At 37.2% G+C, this 26,335-nt stretch overlaps 1 protein-coding gene across 3 annotated transcripts in view; it reads left to right on the forward strand.

The window, feature by feature from the left end:
* The first annotated feature begins 6,905 nt into the window (after nt 1-6,905).
* Nucleotides 6,906-26,335, forward strand: part of GSAP (gamma-secretase activating protein) — an 88,582-nt gene continuing 69,152 nt past the window's right edge. For 2 of the 3 annotated variants that reach the window (XM_054563942.1, XM_054563943.1), the window contains exons 1-5: nt 6,906-7,074; nt 22,674-22,750; nt 23,777-23,833; nt 25,817-25,886; nt 26,199-26,252. In XM_054563942.1, coding sequence (XP_054419917.1) covers nt 6,966-7,074; nt 22,674-22,750; nt 23,777-23,833; nt 25,817-25,886; nt 26,199-26,252 — 367 coding nt within the window. In that variant the 5' untranslated portion in view covers nt 6,906-6,965. Of the gene's footprint in view, nt 7,075-22,673; nt 22,751-23,776; nt 23,834-25,816; nt 25,887-26,198; nt 26,253-26,335 lie in introns of those variants that run through there. The other variant, XM_054563944.1, reaches the window with a different exon arrangement.

Here is a 26,335-nt window from a genome sequence, read left to right on the forward strand (position 1 = left end):
TACATAGTAGGGCACTTTAACACTCCATTCACATCAATGGATAGATGTTCCAGGCAGAGAATCAACACGAAAATGACCTTAAATGACACATTATATCAGATGGATTTACTTGATATTCTTAAAAGATTTCAACCCAAAGCAGCAGAATATACATTCTTTTCAAGTGCACACGGATCATTGTCTAGGATAGATCACATGTTAGGACACAAACAAGTCTCAATACACTTAAGAAGATTGAAATAATATCAAGCATCTTCTCTGACTACAATGCTATGAAGCTGGAAATCAATTACAAGAAGAAAACAGAAAAATGCACAAATACATAGAAGCTAAATAATATGCTGCTAAACAGTGAATGGGTTAAAAATGAGATTAAGGAAGAAATCAAAAGATACCTTGAAACAAATGAAAATAAATACACAGTGACCCCAAATCTATGTGAAACAGTGAAAGCAGTACTAAGAGGGAAATTCATAACATTATGAGCTTACTGGAAGAAACAAGAAAAATTGCAAATAAATGATATAATCTTACATTTAAAGGTACTAGACAAAGAGCCACAAAGTCCAAAATACGTAGAAATGATAAAGATCTGAGCAGAAATAAACACAATAGTATAAAAATAATACAAAACATCTATGAAGCCAAGAGCTGTTTCTTCGAAAAGATTAATAAGATTGATAAAACTTTAATAAAGCCCATCAAGAAAAAAAGAGAGGACCCAAATAAATAAAATCAGAAATGAAAGAGAAGTAACAACTGACACCACAGAAATACAAAGGATTCTAAGAAAATACTTCAAACAATTGTGTGCCATAAAGTTGGACAACTTGGAAGAAATGGATAAATTCCTAGAAACATACAATCTCAAAGACTGAATCAAGAATAAAGAAAATCTGAACAGACCAATTAAAACAAACAAATCAATGCGATAATCAAAAAACTCCTGACAAACACAAGTCCTGGACTGGATGGCTTCACAGGTGAATTTTACCAAACTTCAAAGAAGAACCGACACTTATACTTCTCAACCTATTTCAAAAAATTTAAGAGGATGGAAGACTCCAAAACTCATTTTAGAGGCCAGCATTATTCTGATTTCCAAACCAGATAAAGGTACTACAATGAAAGAAAAGTATAGGCCAATATATCTGATAAACATACATGCAAACATCCTCAACAAAACATTAGCAAACTGAATTCAGCAATATATTAAAAAGATCATACACCATGATCAAGTGGGATTTATTCCTGAGATGCAAGGTTGCTTTGATAGCTGCAAATCAATTAACATGATACACCACATAAGTAAAGTGAAGGATAAAAATCATATGATATTATCAACAGATGCAGAAAAGGCATTGAACAAATTCAGCATCCACTTATAAGAGAAATTCTCAGCAAAGTGGGGATAGAGGAAACATACCTCAACATAGTAAAAGCCATATATGACAAATCCACAGCTAACATCATACTCAACAGGGAACAACTAAAAGCATTTCTCTTAAAACGAGGAACAAACAGGGATGTCCACTTTTACTTCAACATCGTACTGGAAGTCCTAGCCACAGCAGTCAGACAAGATAAAATAAAAGGCATCCAAACTGGAAACGAAGTAAAGCTGTCCTTATTTGTAGATGATATAATACTATATAGAGAGAATCCTAAAGATTCCAGAAAAAAAAAAAAACTACTAGAACTGATAATTAAATTCAGAAAAGTAGCAGGATACGAAATAAATATTCAGAAATTGGTTGCATTTTCATACACCAATAATGAACTATAACAAAGGGAAACTAAGAAAACATTCCCATTTATTGACCTGGGCAGGTCGTTCAGTTGGTTGGAATTTTGTTTCATACACCAAAAGGTTGAGGGTTTGATCCCTGGACAGGGTACATAGCTAGGTAGTGGGTTCTATCTCTGGTTGGGGTGTGTACAGAAGGCAACTGACCGATGTTTCTCTCTCTCTCCCTTCCTCTTTCTCCAAACTCAATGAAAAAAACACATTCTCGAGTGAGATTTTTTAAAAAATGACATTTACAATGACATTTACATGACCTAGAATAAATTTAACCAGGAATGTAAAAGAACTGTACTCAGAAAATTATAAGACATTACATAAATAAATTGAAGAAGATACAAATAAATGGAAGCATATATTGTGCTCATGTATAGGAAGAAGCGATGTCATTAAAATGTCCATACTACCTAAAGCAATCTACAGAGTCAATGCAATTCTTACCAAGATACCAATGTTGTGTTTCACAGAATGAGAACAAATAATCCAAAAATTTGTATGGAACCACAGAGGACTCCGAATAGCCGCAGCAATCTTGAGAAAGAGGAACAAATTTGGAGGTATTTGTCAAAGACTTTACCTCCAAGACCCGGTATCAGAGACTTTAGTAATCAAAACAGCATGGTACTGGCAAAAAAAAAACAGGTGGATCAATGGAACAGAACAGAGAGCCCAGAAATAAACCACACCTTTATGGTCAATTAATATTTGACAAAGGAGACAAGAACACACAATAGGGTAAAGATTGTCTATTCAGTAAATGATGTTGGGAAATTTGGACAGGTACGTGGCAAAAAATAAAACCAGATCACCTTCCTACACCATACATAAGAATAAACTTAAAATGGATTAAAGACTTAGATATTAGACTCCAAGACATAAAACTCCAAGAAGAAAACAGGCTGTAAAATCTCAGACATTTCTTGTAGCAATATTTTTTCTGATACATCTCCTTGGAGAAAGGAAACAAAGTAAAAAATCAATAAATGTGGCTATATCAAATTGAAAAGTTTTTGTGCAGCAAAGGGAAACATGAACAAAATGGAAAGACAACGTACTGAACAGGGGAAGATATTCCCCAATAATACTTCTGATAAGTGGTTAATAGCCAAAATTTATAAATAACTCATACTACTAAATCTCCAAAAAACAAACAATCCAATTGTAAAGTGGGCAAAGGACCTGAATAGACGTTTCTTCAAAGAGGACATACAGATGGCCAGTAGACATGTGAAGAGCTGTTCAACATCACTAATTATCAGAGAAATGCAAACTAAAACTACAATGAGGTATCACCTCAAACCTGTCAGAATGGCTATCATTTATAAATCAGCAAACAAGTGTTGGTGAGGATGTAAAGAATAGGGAACCCGCATGTACCATTGGTGGGGATGCAGACTGGTGCAGCCACTGTGGAAAATTGTATGAAGTTTCCCCAAAACATTAAAAATGAAACTGCCTTATAACCCAGCAATTCCACTTCTGGGTATATATCCAAAGAAACTCAAAACACAAATTCAAAAGAACATAAGCACCCCTATGTCATTGCAGTATTATTTACAATAGTGAAGGTTTGGAAGCAACCCAAGTTCTCATCAAAGGACTAGTGGATATGAAAGTGGTGGTACATATATAAAATGGAATATTACTTGGTCATTAAAAGAATGCAATCTTAGCATTTGCAACAACATAGATGAACCTAAAGGGTATTATGCTAAGTGAAATAAGTCAGTCAGAGAAAGACAAATATGTGATTCTATTTATCTATGGAATCTAAAGAATGAAATAAACAGACAAATTAGAAAGAGATTCATAGTGAACAGACTGATTCTTGACAGAGGGGAGGGAGGTTGGGGAGCTGGATGAAAAAGGATACAGGATTAAGAAGCACAAACTGGTAGTTACCAAATAGTCATAGAGATGTAAATTAGGGCATAGGGAATATAGTCAATAATATTGTAATAACTTTGTATGTTGTCAGATGGGTATTAGACTTATTTGGGGTTTGCTTTGTAAAGTATATGATTGTCTAATCATTATGCTGTACACCTGAGGCTAATATAAAATAATATGAATGTAAACTTTAAATGAAAAATAATGTTCTTTTAGCACATTTATTGCTCCATTGAATGCAAATTTGAAATCTAGTATCTTTAGTTCTTTTCTTAGAAACCTTGCAGTTTTAGACTTTTGAATTAGGTTTTTTAAATAGGCCATTTTCTAACTCTTTCAAAATCAAGTTTTATAGTTTACCACCTCCCGGAGCACTGTCTTGGTTAGGAATGTGGAGTAGAACTTTTCACTCTAACATCTCTGCTAAAGAAATTATTTTCATTGATAAATGATTCACTAAACCCACACTTCCTTCCTTCAACTCTAAATTTCAAGATAAAATTACAAAGAACCTAATGTGTAGTGAGGAAACCAAGCTGTGTGATTTCTCACGTGTCCAAGGATTCCACCTCAGTTACGGTGTCGTATTTCAATAACTAGAGATGCTCATGCTGTAAGGTAATTTAAGAGTCATCTAATTCAATTCACTGGACATAATCAACACAAACACCAGTAGCAGGAGACTTGTGTTCCGTTCCCAACTTTGCGGTTAACTAGTTTTGCTACTTTAGGCCAGACACTTGTTTCATCTTTTTGAGTTTCAGTGTCCTTATCTATAAAATAAAGGCCTTCATTATAAAATATTAAGTCTCCAATTCTATGCTATACTCTGATTTTAATGAACATGATGGTTTATTATTAAAATCTCTAACAAGCAAAATTACTTCTACTCTATCCAAAAGTTAGTTCCAGTGCTTAATGATTCTATGAGGCAGATTTCTTTTCTTTTTTCTGCTCAACTTTATTGAGGTAAAATTGACAAATATAATTGTAGATATATAAACTGCGCAGTGTGATGGTTTGTTATAAATTGTGAAATGATTACCACAATCAAGTTAACACATCCACGAATGAAGCAGGTTTTTAAATAAAGAAGATATGACCGTCTCCATTTCTGTCTTCTCTAGAGTTGAAAGATAAACTATCAGCATTCTTCTTCTACTAACACTTTACAAATTTAACTAGTAAGTCATTGTTTATCAATCTTTTTCCATGGCAAACTTCTTCCAAGCTCTGTCATTCATATACTTCCTTCATGGTTTCAGCCACATATTTCTGCTATCTTGGTTACTATTTATCACCCTTTCTATGTTCTTTTTTACTAAATTCATTTGGAAGAGAATTTTCTATAAATCACTCCTTGATGAGGACTATAAAATCAGTCTTTCTTGGCAAAAATAGAAGTTAACTGTGAAAATAACAGATTTACTGAACTTGTAAAACAGGCAAGTGAAGACATTTCTCTATGACAAAGGCAATACGTTTCATTCACTATGAAACATTCTTGCTGTTCCCCATGACTTCAGTGGCCACCCTTTTATGCACTAGCAATATTAGCAGCCTCATTAGCATTTCTGTTCAATCATCATGCACTTTACAAGTTGAAGGATATTCTTATAAATATTGGGGTAAATAGTAGAATTCCACCTAAAGTCATCCACTTTATCATTGGAGAAATATGTCTCTAGGGCAAAATCAAGAGTTTCTTTTACCTTTATTTAGAATAGTTTTCAAACCATAGCAAGCCTAAGAATCACCTAGGCTCTGGCCAAAACGCACATTTTTGGGCCTTGCCCAAGTCTGGACTAGAGCCCAGGAGTCTGCATTGTGAAACTGCTTCCCGGATGACTGCAATGCAGGCAGTTTTCAGGCCCTACCTTCGAGAAACAGGAGACAAGCCATTCTTTCATCTATTACTGTATTTACTCATTTTTAAATCACTATTGAGCATCTTCAAGTTACTCTGTTAGCCCCTGACAGGAGGGAAAGGGGCAGAGAGGTGTGCCAAGACTCAAGGTTCAATTTTCATGTCTCAAAGCAGTATATGATTGTCAAATGAGGTGCACTGGGAAGACCTCTCTAGGCTGGGAAGGTGGCTGTGGGTTGCAGTTGTCGGAAGGCTTTGTGGATCCAGGCTGGAAGGGCCTGGTGATTTTTTTCAGAGGAAGGAGGGAAAAATCAGAGAGGTTCTGGAAGTCAGCTTAGCCTGGAGCTGAAGTTCTCGGTGAAAGGCTGAAAGGGTCCAGTATAGTGTAGGCACTTAATCCTGCGGAGGTCAGCTGTTACTCAAGAACTGAGGACAGCTCTGTTTTAGGGCAGGTAATAACCTGGTGTTGATGTTAAGGAGGGATTGGAGCTGGCAGTGCCAAAGGCAACCACTAAATTTATGCTGCTGTGGGCAGGAATGAAAAAGAAAGCTGAGATATATTTGTAGTGATGGGGATGAGGAGAGGCCCAAGAAGGCAGGTGCCCCCAGAAGAATAAGAGCGCCTTTTAAAAAGCTAACCACAGACGGATTCCTAAACATTTCAGCTTCAATGAAGCCAGTGGTGGGAAACCTATAAACAGAGAGAGACCGGTATGTGTTAAGCTGATAAATCCTTTCCAGTGTTTCCAGTATCTCTCTTAAAACAGAAGCATCTTCTTCACTCTCTCTCTGCTGCTACTTATTACCTAAATACTACTGATAAAACATTACCACGCTGAAACTGGGTTTGCAGGCCTCAAATGCCGCCCATTTCTGCCCCTGCGATGAACCTGAACCTTCTCAGGAGACCCAGCTCTAATACCTTTAGCCAGGTGGGTTCCAAACTTTAGTGCACAGTAGAATCACCTGGAGATTTTTAAAAAGAAAGAAAGGCGGGGAGGAAGGAAAGAAAAATGCCTAGCGGCCACATCTACCGTGCAGTGCAATATAGTTTGAAAACTATTGGTCTAGCCACATCTCCTCCAGAGCCCTTAAAAAACCCCAAATCTTCCCGCCCTTTCTGTCCCTCGCGCGAAGGGTACACGTCGAGGGTACGGGGCCTCGGTGGGCCTGTTCCCAGCACGTCGGTCCCTCTCGCGCCTCCGGTGCCCGGCGCCGGCCGGGAGGAGGCGGTGCTCAGGGTGTCTCAGGCCGGGACGCGGCAGAACCGAAAGCGGCCGGCGCGGGGAGGCGGGGAGAGGAAGGAGGGGCGGGGGGAGGGGGCGAGGGGCGAGGTGGCGAACACAGGGCCGGGCATGCCAGCGGCGCGGGGCCCCGGAGCCGCCCGGTGGCCGCGTCCAGGGGATGGCTCTCCGTCTGGTCACCGACTTCGATCTCCGGAAGGACGCACTCCCGTGGCTGCGGGCGCAGCAGGCGGCGTCGCCGGGCACTCGGGCTCGGGGCGGCTGCGCAGGTGCTGGCGGCGCGCATCCGGGGTAGCGGACCGCCGGCGGGGGCCGGCGGGCGAGGCGGGGAGGCTGAGCCAGTCAGCCGAGGGGCTCCCAGACTGGGCTGAGGTGGCGGGCACAGACCGGACGCCGGTAGTAGTGGGAGGGGGAGGGTTCCGGGGGCGACCGGCAGCCCGTGGCCCCCGCCAACCTGTGAAGGTTAGAGCCGAAGGCATGCGCTTCCCTCTTCGGTGTCCGGGCAGTGCCACCCTCACCCCCGGCTACTGAGTGGAAGTACGTGGGGCAGCGGCTGGGCAACATTTCTTTTTCCAGCGAGTCCTCCAGCCTCTGGCTTGCTTGTTGGCCCCAGTAGTCCACCCTTAGTAGAAAGGCCGGGGCGCTCGGTACCCTCAGCATCATCTCATCGGGGAGGACTGGAGGAGCTGCTGCTGAGACTCGCCTCCCCCAGCCCGCGACTGCGGCGCGTGGGAGAGGCTGGTTCCTCGCGCGTCATTCGCTTCTCACCTGCCAAGGGAAGAAGGTTCATCGCCCTCGTAGGGGCTCTGACAAGACTAGGGGCTCCTGGAAGTTCTCGGGTTATGAGGAAGAAAAGAATTGTGGCCACCAAAAATATTATATAAATACTTAACAGCTGCAGCTTGTTCGCGCCTATGCGAGACGTCTTTCTGCATCTGTGTGAACAGTGTCCGTGGCTGCGGGGCGTGCGGCTTCGGTGTGAGGTGCGCGAGGGCTGTGAGCCGCGCACGGCCGGCCCGCCCGCTGTTTCCGAAGAAGCGCCACGCCCGCCACCCGCAGCCCACCAACGGCGCGGGCCGGCGAGGGTGGCCTGGGACAGACCGACGGTGTGTGCTCAGGTTTCCTGCCCAGCTTCCTCAGGGGGGATTGGTAGACATATACATTCCTGGCGGTTGAGGAGTTGTTCACGAAACAAATCATTTGTTTGACTTTTGATGAGGGACTTTTGAACCTTCCCAGCGTGGATCAATCAAAACTTTAAAGAAGGGGAACTCCGTGATTTTTTTTTTTTTAAGACGTGTGCTGTAAACAATGGTCATCTTCGGGGCTTAAGTCCAGCTTCAAAGCAGTGGTACCCCTAGATCCCACCTTGTGCACAGTAATTCTCCACCCCAGCGTGCTTGCCTTTCTCCGCCCCTCCGCCCCCCCCCCCCCCGCCCCGCTCTTCCTTAAACACTGCAGGCCCCTGGAGGACATTGTTTTCTTTTTGAAAGGGCTCTCAAATTTACAACTCCTTTCCCCCTTAATTCTGGTGAAAGTTTTCTATCCCAACCTTGTATCTTTACACTATCCTGTGTTAGTTGTTAGTTCCAAATAAGGAGTCCTATGTTTGTAGCTCAAGGCTTGTGTTTGACTAGAGAGTTTGATGAATGATTAGTGTTATTAGCAAAACTTCTCATTTTGGGGGAAATTTAAAAAGTCTCCTGAATATCCGAAGAGTTTTTGAAGGTGTAACTTTTAAAAATACATTTGGCAGCTCCACCCCAAAGTGGTCTTTTCTCTAAATATCCACCTTATATGGCTAAATGGCAGTTGTCTGCAAATGAGAAGTTAGATGAAGTGTGAAATGCCACAGTCTTGTTTCAGTAATGTGTATTGTGATTGAAAATCTGTGTGGGAGCCAATTAGATTTGGCTTCCTTGTGTCTTTCACTTATCTGTAAAGAAATATAAACTTGTGTATTGACATTCCACTAAACAGCAGGTGCTCTTGGGTCCTCAGAAAGTAAGCAGACTAGAAATACCAGATTTTTAATCTATATATTAAAAATAAAAAATAAAATAAAAATAAAAATTTAAAGAAGGGAAACTATGATTTCCCAGGTGTTAAAAAAGATTTTTTTAAAGAAGTGTGCTGTAAACAATATATATGTAGTATTTTACTCTTGGAGAGCATCTTAGTAAAGATATTAATGTTATGCTAAAAGAAATTGTTACTACTGATAATCACCAGTGGGTGGTAGCTCAAAAAAAAAAACAGAACAAAACAAAAAAAACCCTCTTCACCTCAAGTTAACTCCTCTTCTGCTATTCTTTGTGGCACTGACAGGGGAATCTGGGAATCTATTTTATTACTAGGACAGCTATTACTCAACACTGTGCAAATTATTTTCCTTTCAAAGCCTCAGCTTTTCAAATGTAAATTGTAAAGTCTCCTGTCTGCACACTTGTTATCTAAATTTGAAGCCTTATTATTTTTGTATCAACAAATACAATGGAAGATTTCATAGTGGTGCTAAGCAGTACTCATGAAGTATGACATATTCCTGGCAAAATAGCCAGGGCTAACCATGGAAATTGAGTCTTTTAATCAAGCAGGAGTCAAGGAATATATAATTTCATTTTGCTTGCTTGTGAAGTTCAAATGAATGAAAGCATACTATATGTATTCTTTTTGCTTTCCCCCCTTCAATATTGTGAGATTTATCCATGTTGACTGTTGTAGCTTTAGGTCATTAATTTTCACTGCTATGTAGTATTCCACTGTGTGAATATATAGCAATATGGTGGACAGGGAGTATATGGCTTTGATCCTCCTTTCAAGAAAGGACTTGTCCCAGGTGCTGTGAGTGTGGGCATTAGGGAGTCTTCAGCTGTTGGGCCTTTCAGGGATTGTTTTAACAGAGGGTTATCTGGCCTTTTAGGTGCGGCTCACGTCTAATTAGAGTGTGAGATAGGGTATAAAAGTCAGCCACTTTCACTCAACATTGGACAACTTTGACAATCCATTTCAGTTCCAGAGCTTCTCCGACGGAGGACCCTGAGGTCACCTAAAGCTACTGGGCTTGCATTATAGCTTGACTTCTCCCCCTGCCTAGTCTTGCATCCTTCTCTGTCCTCCTGCAGGTTTTAATCCCACCCTGCTAGGTACTCCCCAATCAACATCCCAGATGCTAAACTGTCTCAGGGTGCTTCCTAGGGAACCCAACTTTACTTACTCTTTTTGTGGTTGGTGACATTTGGGAGGGTTCTGGGATATGTTGTTACAGTCAATGCTTTTACTGACCTTGTTTCTGTTGCCTGCTGCACAGATGCGCATGTTTCTCTAGGATGGATGTCTAACAGTCGAGTTGCTCAGTCAGAGGCTATGCCTATCTCTATTCTTCTTGGACAGTGACAAATTGTTTTCTAAAGTAGTTGAACTTATTAATACCCCCATTTATAGTATGGAAATGTTTTTTGATACCCCGTATCCTCACAGATCTTGATATTTCAAGATTTAAATTCTTTTGTCAAACTGATGGGTCTAAATATTCTTTCATTGTAGTCTGAGGTTGAGTATCTCTATACGTATTGGCCATTTGATTTTCCCCTTCCATGAGATGTCTGTCATCCCTTTGTCCATTTTTCTATTGTATTTATCATATTGATTTTTAAGGGTCCTCTATATATTCTGGATTCTGATCCTTTATTCATCATGTATGTTGCAAGTATTTTCTGTCAATGTTATTTTTTTATTTTTATTTTTTAGTTTGTGATGGTGCCTTCGGTAAACAATTTTAGTGTTGCCTAATTTATGAGTCTTTTCCTTTGTGGTTTATGCTTTTGTGAGATCTTTTAAAGAAATCTTCCCCTATTCAGAAGTCATAAAGACATTTTTATATTAACTTCTAAAAGCTTTATAGCTTTGCTCTTCACATTTTGTTTTAGTCAATAGGGAAATTTATTTTTGTGTGTGATATGATATAGGGGTCTACTTATATTATTTTTCTGTATTAGTAGCTAATTGTTCTAATATTACTAACCAAAGAGCCTTGAAGTAAAGACACTTCTGTCACACATCAAGTCCTTCTTTGTCTTCTCCTTCTCCTCCTCCTCCTTCTTCTTCTCCTTCTTCTCCTTCTCCTTCTTTTTCTTTTTCTTAGAGGCTTAAAACAACATTTATTTTCGTCCAGTTTATGTGGGTCAGGAATCTGAGCAAAAATTAGTTGGGCCTCATTTTCTGGGTTCTTAATCATTGCATCCCTGTTCTCTTTGCACTGCCCTTCCTTTCCCCTTTTCCTGTCCCTGCTTTCCTTTTCTCCTTTTCTCCTATTTATTGCTTCTTAACTAATCACTCCATTCTTGCCTTTTCTCATCTTATTCACAATATGAATTTGAAATCACATAATGATATTTACTTCATAAGTTTAGGAGTTATAGTATCTGATCATGTGGAGCCTGAGGATTTACATGAATTATTTACAAATTATAAATATCATAGGTATAGTCACACTTTGTCACCTCTTGATCTATGTATTAGGAACTAGTTTAAATTTTTGTATAAGGTTGTGAGGCTCCTCATCCCCGCTGTATAGTCACTGGAAAGAAAAGAAATGCTTCTTTATTTGACTTTTGTCTCAGTGGTTGGGAACAAAATTTACACATTTGGCAAACACCTTCCTGTAAAGTGAAATCACTTGTGTTTAGCAAAGAGTAGATTGAAATGGGCAAGAATATCTGGCAAACCAGCTTCAATTTTACATAAGCTATGACTTGCCAACACCTTTAACATGTAAGTACTCTCCTTTTCTTTAGTAGGTTTAGTTATGCGAGTGTCTCATCTATCAAAATGCTACTTTTTTTTTCTTCATGAGCACTGAGTATACTGAACTGTGAAGTTAAACCTCATTTCCTCATTTGAAATTGCTATACTTCCTCCTCTGGACTGTCCAGTGATGAGATACTGGGAGAAGAGTCAGGATGAATAAGCAAAAGGGTTATTGAATAGTCCTTTCATTTTTTAATTTTTATTATATATTTTTTCCATTACCATTTGTCCCCCTTATACCTTCTTCAAGGATGTATCTAAAACATGAGCAGCTAAGCAGGGGAAGAAGGGCTGATGGGTTAATGGTATGTGGTGAGACATTGGTCTCTGGATTTCCAGCAATGCTCAATTGTCTAATTCAAATGTCCTTGAGGTGAGAACCATATACATAGCTACAGGATTATTTAAACTTCAGTTATTTCTCCCTAACAGACCCATGAGAGCATTCTCTTTATTATTTCTTTGGACTATCTACCATGGCTACATTATAAGCTGGTCCTAGTTATGCTAGCTAATGAATATTGTTTAATATATGGTGGGGGGAGGGAAGTAGGCTTACAGTTGTTCATATGGAAAATAATACAATAATTAATAAATAATAATATAAGAATAAACTCTGTTTTGCATAGTCACAACTGTAAGCCTACACTTTGCCCACCCCTGTGTACTATGAATATGTAGTTTAGTGGTTCTGAACTCTGGATGCACATTAGAATCACCTGGGGAACTTAAAAACACATGCAGCAGTGACTAGGCCCCTTACCAGCACAATAAAATTAGAGTATTTTGGGGTATGACTTGGGGATCTACATTCTTTTAAAAGCTTTCTTGATGATTCTAATGCACAGCCACAGTTGAGAACTACTGGTTCAATGGGATAAGCATATATCATTTGTTGTGATCTGTACTTACTGGAGAATTTTTTTCTTTTAATTTTTTAGTGATTTAAAAATAGATTTGCTTTTGCAAGGAAATTGGATTTTCTTAGCAAGATTTCTTGTAAAGGAGTTTCTTATCTTAGCTGAAACCTTTTAAGGGTACTTTTGAGAAGATCTCTCCCAGCATCCTTATAATCTTGAAAGAAAAAAAATACTTCTCAAAATATTGACACATTGCATTCCAGAAGTTTTGAGTTATATGCAAAATGAAAGTCAGTGAAATTTTCCTTAATGTCTACAGAATCTACCTTAAAAGGATTTTTCAGTAATTATCTATTTTCCCATTATAAGTGTGGTACCGGAAACTTAGTTCATACTCTATAACATTTTTCTACTTTTGAATTTAGTCTGTACCACTTTTTCCATGTATGATACTGGCCAAGTGTCTTAACCTCATTTCAACTAAATTGTTTTATTATTACAGTGGGCCTATAATAATTTACATGGTATGGGTGAGACAGAAATGATAACTCTGAAAATTGTGAAGTGCTATTTAGCAGCTAGCTAATTGAATCATATTATTCTCCTATGAGACCAAGTCATTATCCTTATTTTTCTAATCAGCGAGAAATGTGTCTGACAGCTCAATATCTATTGAAAAGTTTGTATACCATATATTAAAAACATTTCCCCCTTCTTTTTGTCTTGCCCCCTTAAGATCCATGCAGCTTTTTCCTGCCAGGAGTAGGGAAGAGAGATCTCAGAATGATTCCTAAATTCTATCTTTTATCTTTTTCTTTTTGTTCTTGTTTATTCTATTACAGCTGTCCTAATTTTTCTCCCTTTGCCCTCCTCCGTCCAGCCCATCCCTGACTCCCACAGTCCATCCCCACACTGTTGTCTGTGTCTGTAGGCTAGTCATACATGTTCTTTGACTAATCCCTTCCCCTTCTTTCCGCCATTACCCCCATCCCTCGTTTCCTCTCGCAGCTGTCAGTCTCTTCCCTGTTTCTATGTCTCTGGTTCTGTCTTGCTCATTAGATTTCTCTGGTTTCTTTTGTTCATTAGATTCCACTTACAAGTGAGATCATGTGGTATTTGTCTTTCCTCACCTGGCTTACTTAAATTAGCATAATTCCTACAAAGGGTAGGAATTCCTCCTCCTTTCTTTCTGCTGCATAGTATTCCATTGTGTAAATGTACCACAGTTTTTTAATCCACTCATCTACTGATGGGCATATAGGCTGTTTCCAGCACTTGGCTATTGTAAATAGCACTACCGTGAACATAGGGGTGCATAAATTCTTTTGAATTGGCATTTTGGGAATCTTAGGCTATATTCTAGCAGTGGAATTGCTGGGTCAAAAGGCAGTTCCATTTTTAATTTTTTGAGGAAATTCCATACTGTTTTCCACAGTGGCTGCACCAATTTGAATTCCCACCAGCAGTGTACTAGGGTTTTCTTTTCTCTACATCCTCACCAATACTTGTTGTTTGTTGATTTATTGATGACAGCATTTCTGACAGGTGTTAGGTGATAGCTCTTTGTGGTTTTAGTATGCATCTGTCTGATGACAAGTGATGTTGAACATTTTTCATATGTCTATGGACCCTTTTTATGTCCTCCTTGGAGAAGTGTCTATTCAGGTCCTTTGCCCATTTTTTAATTGGATTGTTTGTCTTCCTGGTGTTGAATCATATGAGTTCTTTATAAAATTGGAGATTAAACTCTTGTCTGACGTATCATTGGCAAATATGTTCTCCCATACAGTTGGTTCCTTTTTCATTTTGGTGATAGTTTCTTTAGCTGTGCTTTTTAATTCTATATAATCCCATTTATTTATTTTTTTCCTTTATTTCCCTTGCCCTAGGAGTATATGGGCAAAAATATTGCTATGTGGGATAGTTGAAATTTTACTGCCTATGTTTTCCACTAGGATTTTTATGGGATCACAATTTATATTTAAGTTTTTTATCCATTTTGGGTTTATTCTAGTGTATAGTGTAAGTTGGTGGTCTAGTTTCTTTCTTTCTTTTTTTTTTTTTTTACATGTATCAATCCAGCTCTCCCAACACCATTTGTTGAAGAGGTTATTTTTACTCCATTATATGCTCATGCCCCCTTCGTCAACTATTAATTGACCATGGCTTTATTTCTGGGCTCTCTGTTCTGATCCATTGATCATTGTGCCTGCTCTTGTGCTAGTAAGAGTCTGTTTTGATTACAGTGACCTTGTAGTATAGTTTGATATCAGGTATTATGTTCCCTTCAACTTTATTCTTTTTCAAGATTGTTGTGGCTATTTGGGGTCTTCTGTAATTCCATATAAATTTTTGAAGTATTTATTTTAGATCTGTGAATTATTCATATTTTAATAGGAATTATGTTGAATCTGTAGATTGCTTTGGGTAGTACAGACATTTTAATGATATTAATTCATCCAATCCATGAACAGGGTATGTGCTTCCATTTATTTGTATCTTCTTCAATTTCTTTCTTCAGCATTCTGTAGTTTTCCAAGTACAGGTCTTTTGCCTCCTTGGTTACATTTATTCCTAGGCACTTTATTTATTTTTTGTTGCCATAGTAAATGAGATTTTTTTCTTAGTTTCTCTTTCTGATTGTTCATTGCTGGTGTACAAAAATGTCATCAATTCCTGAATATTGACTTTGTATCCTGCTACTTTGCTGAATTTACTTAATAGGTCAAGTAGTTTTTGGTGGAGCCTATAGGGTTTTCTATGTATACTATCATGTTATTTGCAAATAATGACAGTTTTATTTCCTCTTTCCCAATTTAGATGCCTTTTATTTCTTCCTGTCTGATCGCTGTGGCTAGGACCTTCAGTACTATGTTGAATGAGTGGTGAAAAGAGACACCCTTGTTTTGTTCCTGATCTTAAGGGAAACACTTTCAGTTTTTGCCATTGAGTATGATGTTGGCAGTAGGTTTTTCATATATAGCCTTTATTATGTTGAGGTATGCTCCCTCTTCACTGAGTGTTTTTATCATAAATGGGCGCTTAATTTTATCAAATGAGTACATCTATTGATATACTCATGTGAATTTTATCTTTTATTTTGTTTATGTGATGTATCACATTTATCAATTTGCAAATATTGTACCACACTTGCATCCCTGGGATAAATCCCACTTGATCATGAGGTATGATCTTTTTAATGTATTGTTGGATCTGGTTTGCTAGTATTTTGTTGAGGATTTTAGTATCTATGTTCATCAGAGATATTGGCTTGTAATTTTCTTTCATTGTTGTGTCTTTACCTGGTTTTGGAATTAGGATAATACTGCCCTTGTAAAAAGACTTTGGGAGTCTTCTCTCTTCCTGAATATTTTTGGAGTAGTTTGAGAAGGATGGCTCTTAGTTCTTCTTTGAATATTTGGTAAACTCCACCTGTGAAGCCATCTGGTCCAGGGCTCTTGTGTGTTGGTAGTTTTTCGATTACTGCTTCAATTTCACTAGTTGGTGTCAGTCTATTTAGGTTTTCTGCTTCTTCCTGATTTAATTTTGGAAGCTTGTATATTTCTAGAAATTTATCCATTTTACCCAGGTTATTCAATTTCTTGTGGTTGTTCATAGTAATTTCTTACAATCCTTTGTATTTTTGTGGTATCAGTTGTAACTTCTCCTCTTTCATTTCTGATTTTATTTATTTGGGTTCCCTCTCTCTCTCTCTCTCTCTCTCTCTTTCTTTTTCTTTCTTTCTTTCTTTTTTTTTTTGTTGAGGAGCCTGGTTAATGGTTTGTCAAGTTACTTTATCTTTACAAAGAACCAGCTCCTTGATTCATTGATCCTTTGAATTATTTTTTAGTCTCTATGTCTTTTAATTCTGCTCTGATTTTGATTATTTCCTTCCTTCTGCTTCCTCTGGGCTTTGTTTGCCATTATTCCTTTAGTTCTTTTAGATGTAGGGTTAGGTTGTTTATTTGATATTTTTCTATCTTTTTTAGATTGGCCTGTACTGCTATGAACTTTTCTCTCAAGAATGCCTTCACTATGTCCCTTAGCTTTTGGGATGTGTATCTATTTTCATTTGTTTACAGATACTTTTTGTTTTCTTCCTTGATCTCATTGTTAACTTATTCATTATTTAATAACATGTTATTCAGCCTCCATGAATTTGACTGTTTTCAGTTTTTTTCTTGAGGTTGATTTCTAGTTTCAAGCCATTATGATCTGAGAAGATGCTTGATATGATTTCCATTTTCTTGAATTTGTCTTGAAGGCTTGTTTTGTGTCCTACCATGTGGTCTATCTTTGAGAATAATCCATGCGCATTTGAGAAGAATGTGTATTTTGTCTTTGGGGTGAAATTTCTATAAATATCAGTTAAATCTATTTGATCTATAATGTCATTCAATCCTGCAATACTTTTGTTGATTTTTTTTTGGAAGATCTATTCTTTGTTGACAGTGGGGTGTTAAAATCCCTTACTATGACTATGTTGCTGTCTATTTCTTTCTTAGAGTCCTCCAATATTTTCTTTATATATTTAGGTGCACATATATTGGGTATATATATGTTTATAAGGGTTATATCCTCTTGATGGACTACTCCCTTAAGTATTATGTAGTGACTTTCTTTGTCTCTTGTTATGGCCTTTGTTTTGAAGTCTGATATAAATATTGCTACCCCAGCTTTTTTTTTAATGTTCATTTCTATGGAATATTTTTTTCATCCCTTCACCTTCAGCCTGTGTAATCTTTTGTTCTGAGATGGGTTTCTTGTAGACAGCATATATGTGGGTCGTGTTTTCTTATCAATTCAGCTACTCTATGTCTTTTGATTGGAACATTTAATCCATTTACATTTAAGGTTATTACTGATAGGTACTTATTCAGGCCATTTTTAAATTTGTACTTGTGTTCTCTCTCTCTCCTTCTTTCTTCTTCTTAAAGCAGTCCCTTTAGCATATCTTGCAGTGCTGTCTTGGTGGAGATGTACTTTTTTAGCTTTCTTTTGTCTGGGAAGCTCTTTATTTATCCTTCCATTTTAATTGAGGGCCTTGCTGGACAGAGTAATCTTGGTTGCAGATCCTTGTTTTTCATTACTTGGAATATTTTGTGCCAATCCCTTCTGATTTGAAGTTTTTCTGTTGAGAACTCAGCTGATACCCTTACTGGAGCTCCCTTGTATGTTACTAGCTGTCTCTCCCTTTCTGCCTTTAAGATTCTCTGTCTTTGAATTTTGCCATTTTGATTGTGATATGTTTTGGAGTAGGCCTCTTTGGGTTCATCTTGATTGGCACCCTCCATGCTTCCTGGACTTGGCGTGACTTCTTCCCTTACCAAGTTAGGGAAGTTTTCTGTCATTAATTTTTCACACAGGTTTTCTATCCCTTGGTCCTTTTCTTCTCCTTCTAGAATCCTTATGCTGCAAATATTTTTATGTTTCATGTTGTCCCAAAGCTTCCTTAAACTATCCTTGTTCTTTCTGTCTTCATTTTGTAGCTCTGACTAGGTATTTTTTTCTACTTTGTCTTCCAACTTGCTAATTCAATCCTCTGCTTCATTTAGTGTGCTTTTAATTCCTTCTAGTGTGTTCTTCATTTCAGATATTGCATTCTTCATTTCCAATTGGTTATTTTTCAAGGGTTCTATGTCCTTTTTCATGCTGATGTAGGTCCCACTAAGTTCCTTGTAGTTCTTACTATGTTCCTTGAGCATCCTTATAACCATTACTTTGAACTCTATGTCTGATAAATTGCTTGCCTTGATTTCACTTAGCTCTTTTTCTGAAGATTCCTCCTTTTCTTTTGTTTGGAGATTTTTTTTTTGTCTCCCCATTTTAGTGGTCACTTTGTGTTTGTTTCTATGCATTATATTGACTTGCTTTGACTCTCTGTCTTGTGGAGTGGCCTTGTGTGTTAGGAGTCCTGCGGAACCCAGTGATGCAGACTCCTTGATCTCCTGATCTGGATGCTCTAGGAATGTTCTCTGTGTTTGTTATGTGGACTCTCTTGTTGTATTTGGGTTCTGATTATTATTGGTCCATTTGTTGGTGGGAACTCCCCTATGTCTGTCTGGCTTAGAGGCTCAACCCCTACCACGTGTTGTACGCTGTTATGTAGGTGCTCGAAGAACAAAGCAAAACAATACAAAAACAACACCAAAACAAGAACCACCTTCCCTCCGACCACCACAGCAATATCAACAAGGGAGCAAAAAATAATAATAGCAGAAATAGAAATGGAATAGTAGAGAAAGGGGAAAAGGAAAAAGAATATGAGAAGAGCAAAGGAAAGAAAAGTGATTATGAGATGAGAAAGGGGAATAGAACTACTATTCATAATGAGCTGAAAGAGGAAAGTGGGGAAAAGGAACACAGAAGAGGTAACAAAAATAATAAAAGGAGAGAAGAGAACAGTGGAGTAATAAAGATAAGAGTAGTATAGAACATATGAAAGAAAAATTAGAGCACCAAAAATAAAAAAAAACATAACAGAATAAATAAAAAGGCCATGAAAAAGAAAAAATAACTAAGATAATGAAAAAAGAACCAAGTGTATTTGTCTCAGCCTAGTTTAGATCTTGCCTTCTGGTTTCTTCCTTTGGATACCACTCTAATGTCTGAGTCTGGTATATGCCAATGTCAGGTGCTGTCCATGTCTGGCCCTTGGCTGCCTTTTTGAAGCTACAAGTGATCCACAGTTTGTGGCTGATTCTTCCAGGCCTGACTGTATTCAGGGTGGGCTAAGCTGCTCTGCAGAGCTGGCTTTTATCAGCACTGGGTCCACAGGTGTGTCAGCAAATGTCTCAAGTTACCGCAGGATCCACCTCTGCCTGTCTCTGCCTACTAGTCTGTTGTCAATCTTAGACTAGTCTGTGATACCTGAATTTCGCATGGCAGGTGACTTTCAGGCTTCAGGGAAGATAGTGAGTGTATTCCCCCTTCCCCAAGCCACTAGTCTGAGTCTGTCCAGGATTATTGCCCTGTACTTGGAAGGGCGGGGCCCCTAGTAGATTTCCAGAGCCCAGATTTTGGGTCTACTAGATGCCAGAGGTATTTCTGTGACACTCCTGTGTTTGGGAAACAACAATCTGTTTCCCAAGATAGCATATGGATTGGCTGTGCCCAGTGCCAGCCTCTGACGACCCCTGAATCTTTTTATGTTGCTCTCTCCTCAGGAAGGGTTAAGATTCAGGAATGGAGAAAAGAAAGGAAAAACACCCCCAAACAAAACAGAACACCAAGACAGCAAAACTGAAAAAAGAACAAAAAAAAGTTGCTGAGTGAAGTAAACAGGTTTTCCTGATTCCTAAATTCTCAATGAAACCTACTCTTTATCTCTTAATATTTCCCACCTTCAGCTCCAGTGCAGGGATCCAGCTCATCAAGTATCCTTATTTTTAATTTTGTTTTGTCCTTTTTCACCAGGAATACAAAATGAAATTTGCTCTGAGTTATAGGATAGTTTGCATATGTTTTGTCTAAATATCGAAACTAGTCATAACATAATATTTTAACATCTAAAACGCTATTCATGTATGGGGAAAATGAGTCAAATTAAAGCAATTTAATTTTGAGAAAATTGGGGAAAAAATTTCTCCTCAATCAATGAGGATAATTATCAATGTTGTATCTACCAATGTTCAAGTCCTTTACTCTTAGAATTGGGAGGAATATCCTAAAGTTTTAGAAGACACATGATAGTCAGTTAACCTTAAAGTTAAATGTATTGTGTTAAGAATTTTTATATCCTTCATCAAAATATGGCTTTCAAACAGAAAAGTACACAAATCATAAGCCAAGCACATCCATGTACCTAGTACTCAGAGCAGGAAAGAAAACATGAATAGAACCCTCAAGGTCTCCTTCTTGCTCCTTTCAAGCTATCACTTATCTAGCACCATAGATTAATTTAACTTGTTTTGGAAACTACTGTGTAAATTAAACCATACAATTTGTTAGTTTTTTGAGGGGGGACCGGGAAGGATCTGGGCTTCTTTTGCTCAATTATTTATGTTGTATGTTATAACAAATTAATTCTTATTGTTGTATAGCATTCTGTTGTTCAGCTACACACTGGATGGATATTTTGGGTTTCTAGTTTTGGCTACTATGAACCATAGTACTATAGATATTATATGTCATCTTCCAGACATGCATATATTTCTTTTGGGATATATGTACAAGTGCAGTTGCTGAGCCATATATGTTCAATTCTAACATATACTGCCAGTTTTCCAATTTACACTCCCATTAGCAGTATATGAAAGTTTCAGTTGATTCAAATTTCTTGGCACCACATAATATTAAAGCATAATAAGTTAAGGGTTCATGTTGTAATCTTTAGGGTAACTAATAAAAGAATAACAAAAGAATATATAACTGACAAGTTCATAAGTGAAAGACTGAAATAATAGAACTTCAGTTAATCCAGAAGGCAAGGACAGAGCAAAACAGTTGGGTTAAATAGAAAAAAAAAATTAACGATTGATCATATAATATAAACCATATATCAATGATTACATTAAATTTAAATGGACTACATACTTTAAAGAATACTGCATGTAAGACATCTTAAATATAAGGATACAAGAAGAATAATTATAAAAGGATAGAAAAAGTTATATAAGCACTAACCAAAAAAAATGCTGATATAGCTATATTGATATCAGACAAAGTAGCCTTTTAAGTAAAAAGGAATTCCTATCTTTCATGACAGCATAGATGGAACTGAAGACTATTATGCTAAGTGAAATAAGTCAATCAGTGAAAGACAAATATCATATGATCACTTAAGAGGAAAATAATGAACAAAATAAACTAATGAGCAAAATGGAACCAGAGGCATAGAGTCATGGAACAGACTGACAGCTGTAAAACAGGAGGGAGGAAGTGGCAACTGATTGAAAGAAGGCAAAGGGATTAGTCAAAGAAAATATATGAAGGACCCGTGGACATGGGCAATGGTGTGGGGACTGATTATGGAAGTGGGGGATGGGCTGGGTGGAGGGGGGAACATATGGGGGGAAAGTGAGATTATTGTGATAGCATAAACAAAATATTTAAAAAAGAAAAAAGAATTATTAAAGTTAAAGGATGTTTTGTAATGAATAAAAGGGTTGAGTAGTGCAACTCCTGGTTAAAAACCTATGTGTGATTTTTTTTCAAGCCAACCACATGCAATTACAAAAGCTTTACTTGGCAGGCCTCCAGGGGGAAAGCTGCCCTCCCCAAACCAGACTTGGTGCATAGTCAGTGCCCTGCAATCCCTGGAGGGAGTTGCAGTCAAGGCCTCCCTGGTTGACCACAGTCTTACACATAGCTACGTTCCTAGCTCAGGGGCCTTCAGTCAGAGGCTTCTTTATCAGGAGCCCTAAGTGGAGATCTTCCTTAGCTGCCTCTGCTGAAACCACCTTGGCAGGAAAAAGAGGGGAGCCTCAAAGATACTTTTTCTCTCCTTTAACTCAGTACTCAGTACTTTTCCAGTCTTAGCTCTTCTCCCTCTCCCCTTCAGGGGGCCTTGTGTCCACAATACTGCAGGAGCCTTTTGCTGGGGTCGCCCAGAGCAGTGAGACATCCCCACCTCTCTGCTGACCCCCATGACTCCACCTATTCCATGAGGGAAATGGACGGGGAAGTGGTGCTTTCTCCAGTTTAATCTTTTGCTTTATTATCACAGTTAAGTGATAAAAAACTTGACAACTACTTGTATTTTTTTTTTTTATCTTTTTGCTTTAATTTGCTACTCTGACAGCTCTGCTGAGTTCCTGATAGGTTAATCCACCTGTAAGCTATAATAATTCTAAATTTCTATGCCCCTTAAAAATAACATACATAAAGCAAAAACTAATAGATGCTTAAAATCTGTTGAACTATAACATACATGCAGAAAAATATATAGACAGGGGTGTACAGCTCAGTAAGTAATAACAAAATGAGTCTATCAATATACTGAACACACACAATAGTACCAGCCCTTCTGAACACTCCCCTGAGATGCCTCCCAATCACCACTCCTTTCCTCTTTCCTAAAGGTCGCTACTGTTCTGACCTCTGATTCAATAGGTTAGCTTTGCCTGTTTTTAAACTCTATGTAATGGGATCATCAGCATATATTCTTTTGTACTTGGCTTTTCACTAATATTATATTTGTTAGATATGTTCTTAAATATCTTCTCCTAAGTGTTAACTTGGTATTATTATCTTTTCAGGTGTTTTAAAAAATTATTGTGAGAGCTTACGTATATTAAATGTTGAAAGAAATGGAAATATAATCTATACCTATAAGGTATGTCTGTATCTCTCTTCTTATGGTTAAAATATACATAGCATAAAATTTACTATTTTAACTATTTATATTCTCCTTTTACAGAATTTTATACTCTATTTTATTAAGGGGTAACAAATAACTTTTGTTGGCATTTAACCTTTAACATAGGACTTTATTATTTTGTGAGATTGAATATGGTAACAAATTCGGTCTTCTGGTGGTGATTGCAGGGGGTGGGGGAATAAGACTAAATGGTAATGGGGACTAAAGGGGACTAAACAGTAATGGAAAAGTAAAAATTATATATTAAAAATCAGTCTTCTGTTTTTTAAATAAAATAGAACTGTGCACGATGTCTGACACACCATTCAGTGTTTTAAAATAAATGAACAGTTCTATTTTATAGAGGGAAGATGCCAAAATAGATGTTTAAACATAATTAATATGTTAAATTTTTATCTTTCAGGAAATATTAGGTATAATTATTCTACCTCACCTTTTCAGACTCAGATATGCTCAGACTTTTGAGGCATTATTATTTAACAATGTGTTTTCAATATTAAATGTTCTAAGAAAATTTAACTTTCTGATAACTTTATTATAGTAGAGAAACACAAAAGAATAATTGCAGTGGCCAGTTTGCTTTATACAGTTGTATTGCTGTACATTTTTTGTTGCTTAAAAAGCTATTATTTTAAGTTGTGTCTATCGGTTGTAGGCTGCATTTAAGAAACTGTATGATTTAAAAAGTTTTACTTATAAGAATATCATGATCTTGATCTAGCCACTCCCAATATCCATCACCTATATTTTCTTAGATAAATGGAAGTACAAAGAGATTCTCCCCTTCACCATGCTTAGTCCTACTAGACAGTGTCCCCTAAACTCACTGAGCTGAAACAGATTCGGTCCCGTTCTGACAAGCATGCTGGCTATAGAGCACTTATTGTTAATGTTGATTGAATTAGTGCAGTTTGAAAACTTGTAACATCCTAACTTTCTAAATAATGGCATTTAATAAACATCTAGTTAATTTATTTTTAGGATGATAAGGGAAATGTCTTCTTTGGATTATATGATTGCCAAACCAGACAAAATGAGGTAAAAATCACCATTAATTATAGATTACTTATTGGTTACTTTACTGCTTTTAGAGTTTTCCTTATTTATGCCTCCTTTTTCTAGGACAAATTCTCATTTCATTTTCTAAAAATTTAGTTTTTATTTCTTTGTCATTCTTCCCTTCTCCCTTTTACTCTCTCTTGGCACCATTATCTTTTTTTTTTTTTTAATGCAAAGACTTGGAACAAAACATTAGCTGATGTCTCGTAGTTTTTCTGAGATTTAAGCAAAATTGGTTCATACCGATTACCCAATGTTCTATAGGAATGTAGGGAGTCCCGTGCTCTCCCCAAGACTTGTCTGCTGCCACAATCTCATAATGACCTCGAGCTCTGAGTTCTGCTTTTGCTTAACCTTCACTTACCTTGCTTCTCAAAGATCCAGGTATAGAACCTAGTCTGCTTTTCTTAATTTTTCCCCAAACCACTCACATAAGGCATTAGATTATGTGACAACCTTCGTCTACTTCTTGGTGCAAATGGGAAGGAGTCATTTTGTGCCTATGCAAAAACAATATAAAAATGTTAAGAGATAAGAAGTCTAAAAACGTACACTGGCTCAAAAGCTTCTTCAAAACATGTTGTTACATGAAAAAAGCAAGTTGCCAGGATAATAGACTCCATTTAAATTTTAAAAAAATCACAAGAAAACTATACAACATGTGCATAAATATATACTTAAAAACTCATTTAAGAAATCCTAGAAGTCTAAAGAGCAAATTACTAACAGGTTTCATTTCAGAGGGGATTTGGGATTGGATGAGCATAATGGAGAGCTTTGACTTTTTATTTGGTAGTGTTTGCATGTTTTAAATACTGTGGCTATGCTCATGTGTTATTTTATAATTAAAAGGATAAAACACTAAACAGTAAGTGTATACATCCATGATTCTTCCTCTTACAAATTAGAATTGCTTAATTAGAGAAGGAATCAAAAGAACCCAAAATTTCTCACATGAATTCAGAGCTTTCTTATTCTTAGTTCTTATTCAAAGCTCACTTCCTGTAATCAAGTGTTTTTCTGACTTCCCATCATATTTTTATCAACTCCTGGCCATAAGATTCTAGTGTGCTCTTGGTGCTTTTTTTTTTGTCTGCAGGTACTAATTACCTTCTTAATAATTCTACTACTTACTGTTTCTCTTAGTCCATTCTCTTCTGACATCTAAGATTCTATCTTTCCTTATACTATATTTTCCTCTTAATACTATATTTTATAAGTTTGCCTAATATAAGTGATTGTCACCAGTTCCTCAATCTGTATCTCACATCCTCCTTCTGCATAACCATTTTTATTTTCTTTAATATTCAAGGAAATGGAGTCTTGCAATATTTCAAAGAGCAGCAAGACAATCAAAAGTAAAGATTAAGAGAGAAGATTACTTTGCTAATGAACTAAATAGGAAAGTCCTATAAGAGATGTACTTGTTATAGTCTCATAGACATAACTAGTGATATGTTATATAGTTTGATTAAAACTTTACTTGCCTCAGTAATTATAATAGCTAACATTTGAGTGCTTATTATATATGGCAGACATTGTATTAAGTGCTTCATATGGATTATCTCACTTGAGCCTTATAACAATCGCTCAAGATAGGTATTATGATTCCTGTTTTACTGACAGGAGGATAGAGAGGTTGAGTAACTTGTCCAAAGCCACACAGCTAGCATGTGGCAGAGTCAGGGTTAAAACCTGGGTCTAGTTTGGCTCGTAGGTCTGTGCTCTTAATCGCTATACTCAACTAAGTTTCAGTGCCAAACATGGCCTCCAACAGCAAACCAGTTTTTCCTTAAGAAATAATCAGACATTTCTCAGTATGAATAAATTGGCTCATTGACTGGTTCTTTGGTTAAATGTTTGTCACAATGATACTTGGTAGATAGCTAAATGGGAATTTGTATTCATAAAATTATTATTTAATAAGAAACTCCAAATTAAAAAAATATTTTGTTTTAATAGCACCTCTATACATTTGAGAAAGACTTGCAAGTTATCAGTTGCTCTGTCAACAGTGAGAGAACTTTACTTGGTGAGTTAAACTTTTTTATTGCTACATGTCAAGCACTAAACTACATTTTTTTTGAGTTTCAAAGTGTTGGATTTTTATAATGTTTGATTAGTGTATTACAATAATATTCTATTAAGAGATGCTCTTAGGAGATTAGATGTGAAATAAAGAACGTGTTGAGTCTACCTACAAAAAAAGATTGCTTTGTATTCTGCCGTAATCATCCACTGACAGATCCTTTGAGCCCTCACTTATTTCAGATAGAAAATGGTAAACTTTAACAAGCCACTGCATGGATCATTTGCTAATGACTTATTTTTTTTTTTCCATAAGCTGCAAGTTTAGTTCAAACTACTAAAGAAGGAAGAAAGAATGAGTTTCAACCAGGTAATGAAATTATATTTTTTTGGTGCCTACTGGTAGATGAAAATTTATTGAACTACTTAGTGAAATTTCAGGCATCTTTACAA

The sequence above is a fragment of the Pteronotus mesoamericanus genome, unplaced genomic scaffold (assembly GCF_021234165.1).
Source record: "Pteronotus mesoamericanus isolate MK-2021 breed Mesoamerican mustached bat unplaced genomic scaffold, CSHL_Meso_final scaffold_85, whole genome shotgun sequence".
NCBI classification, from domain to species: Eukaryota; Metazoa; Chordata; class Mammalia; order Chiroptera; family Mormoopidae; genus Pteronotus; species Pteronotus mesoamericanus.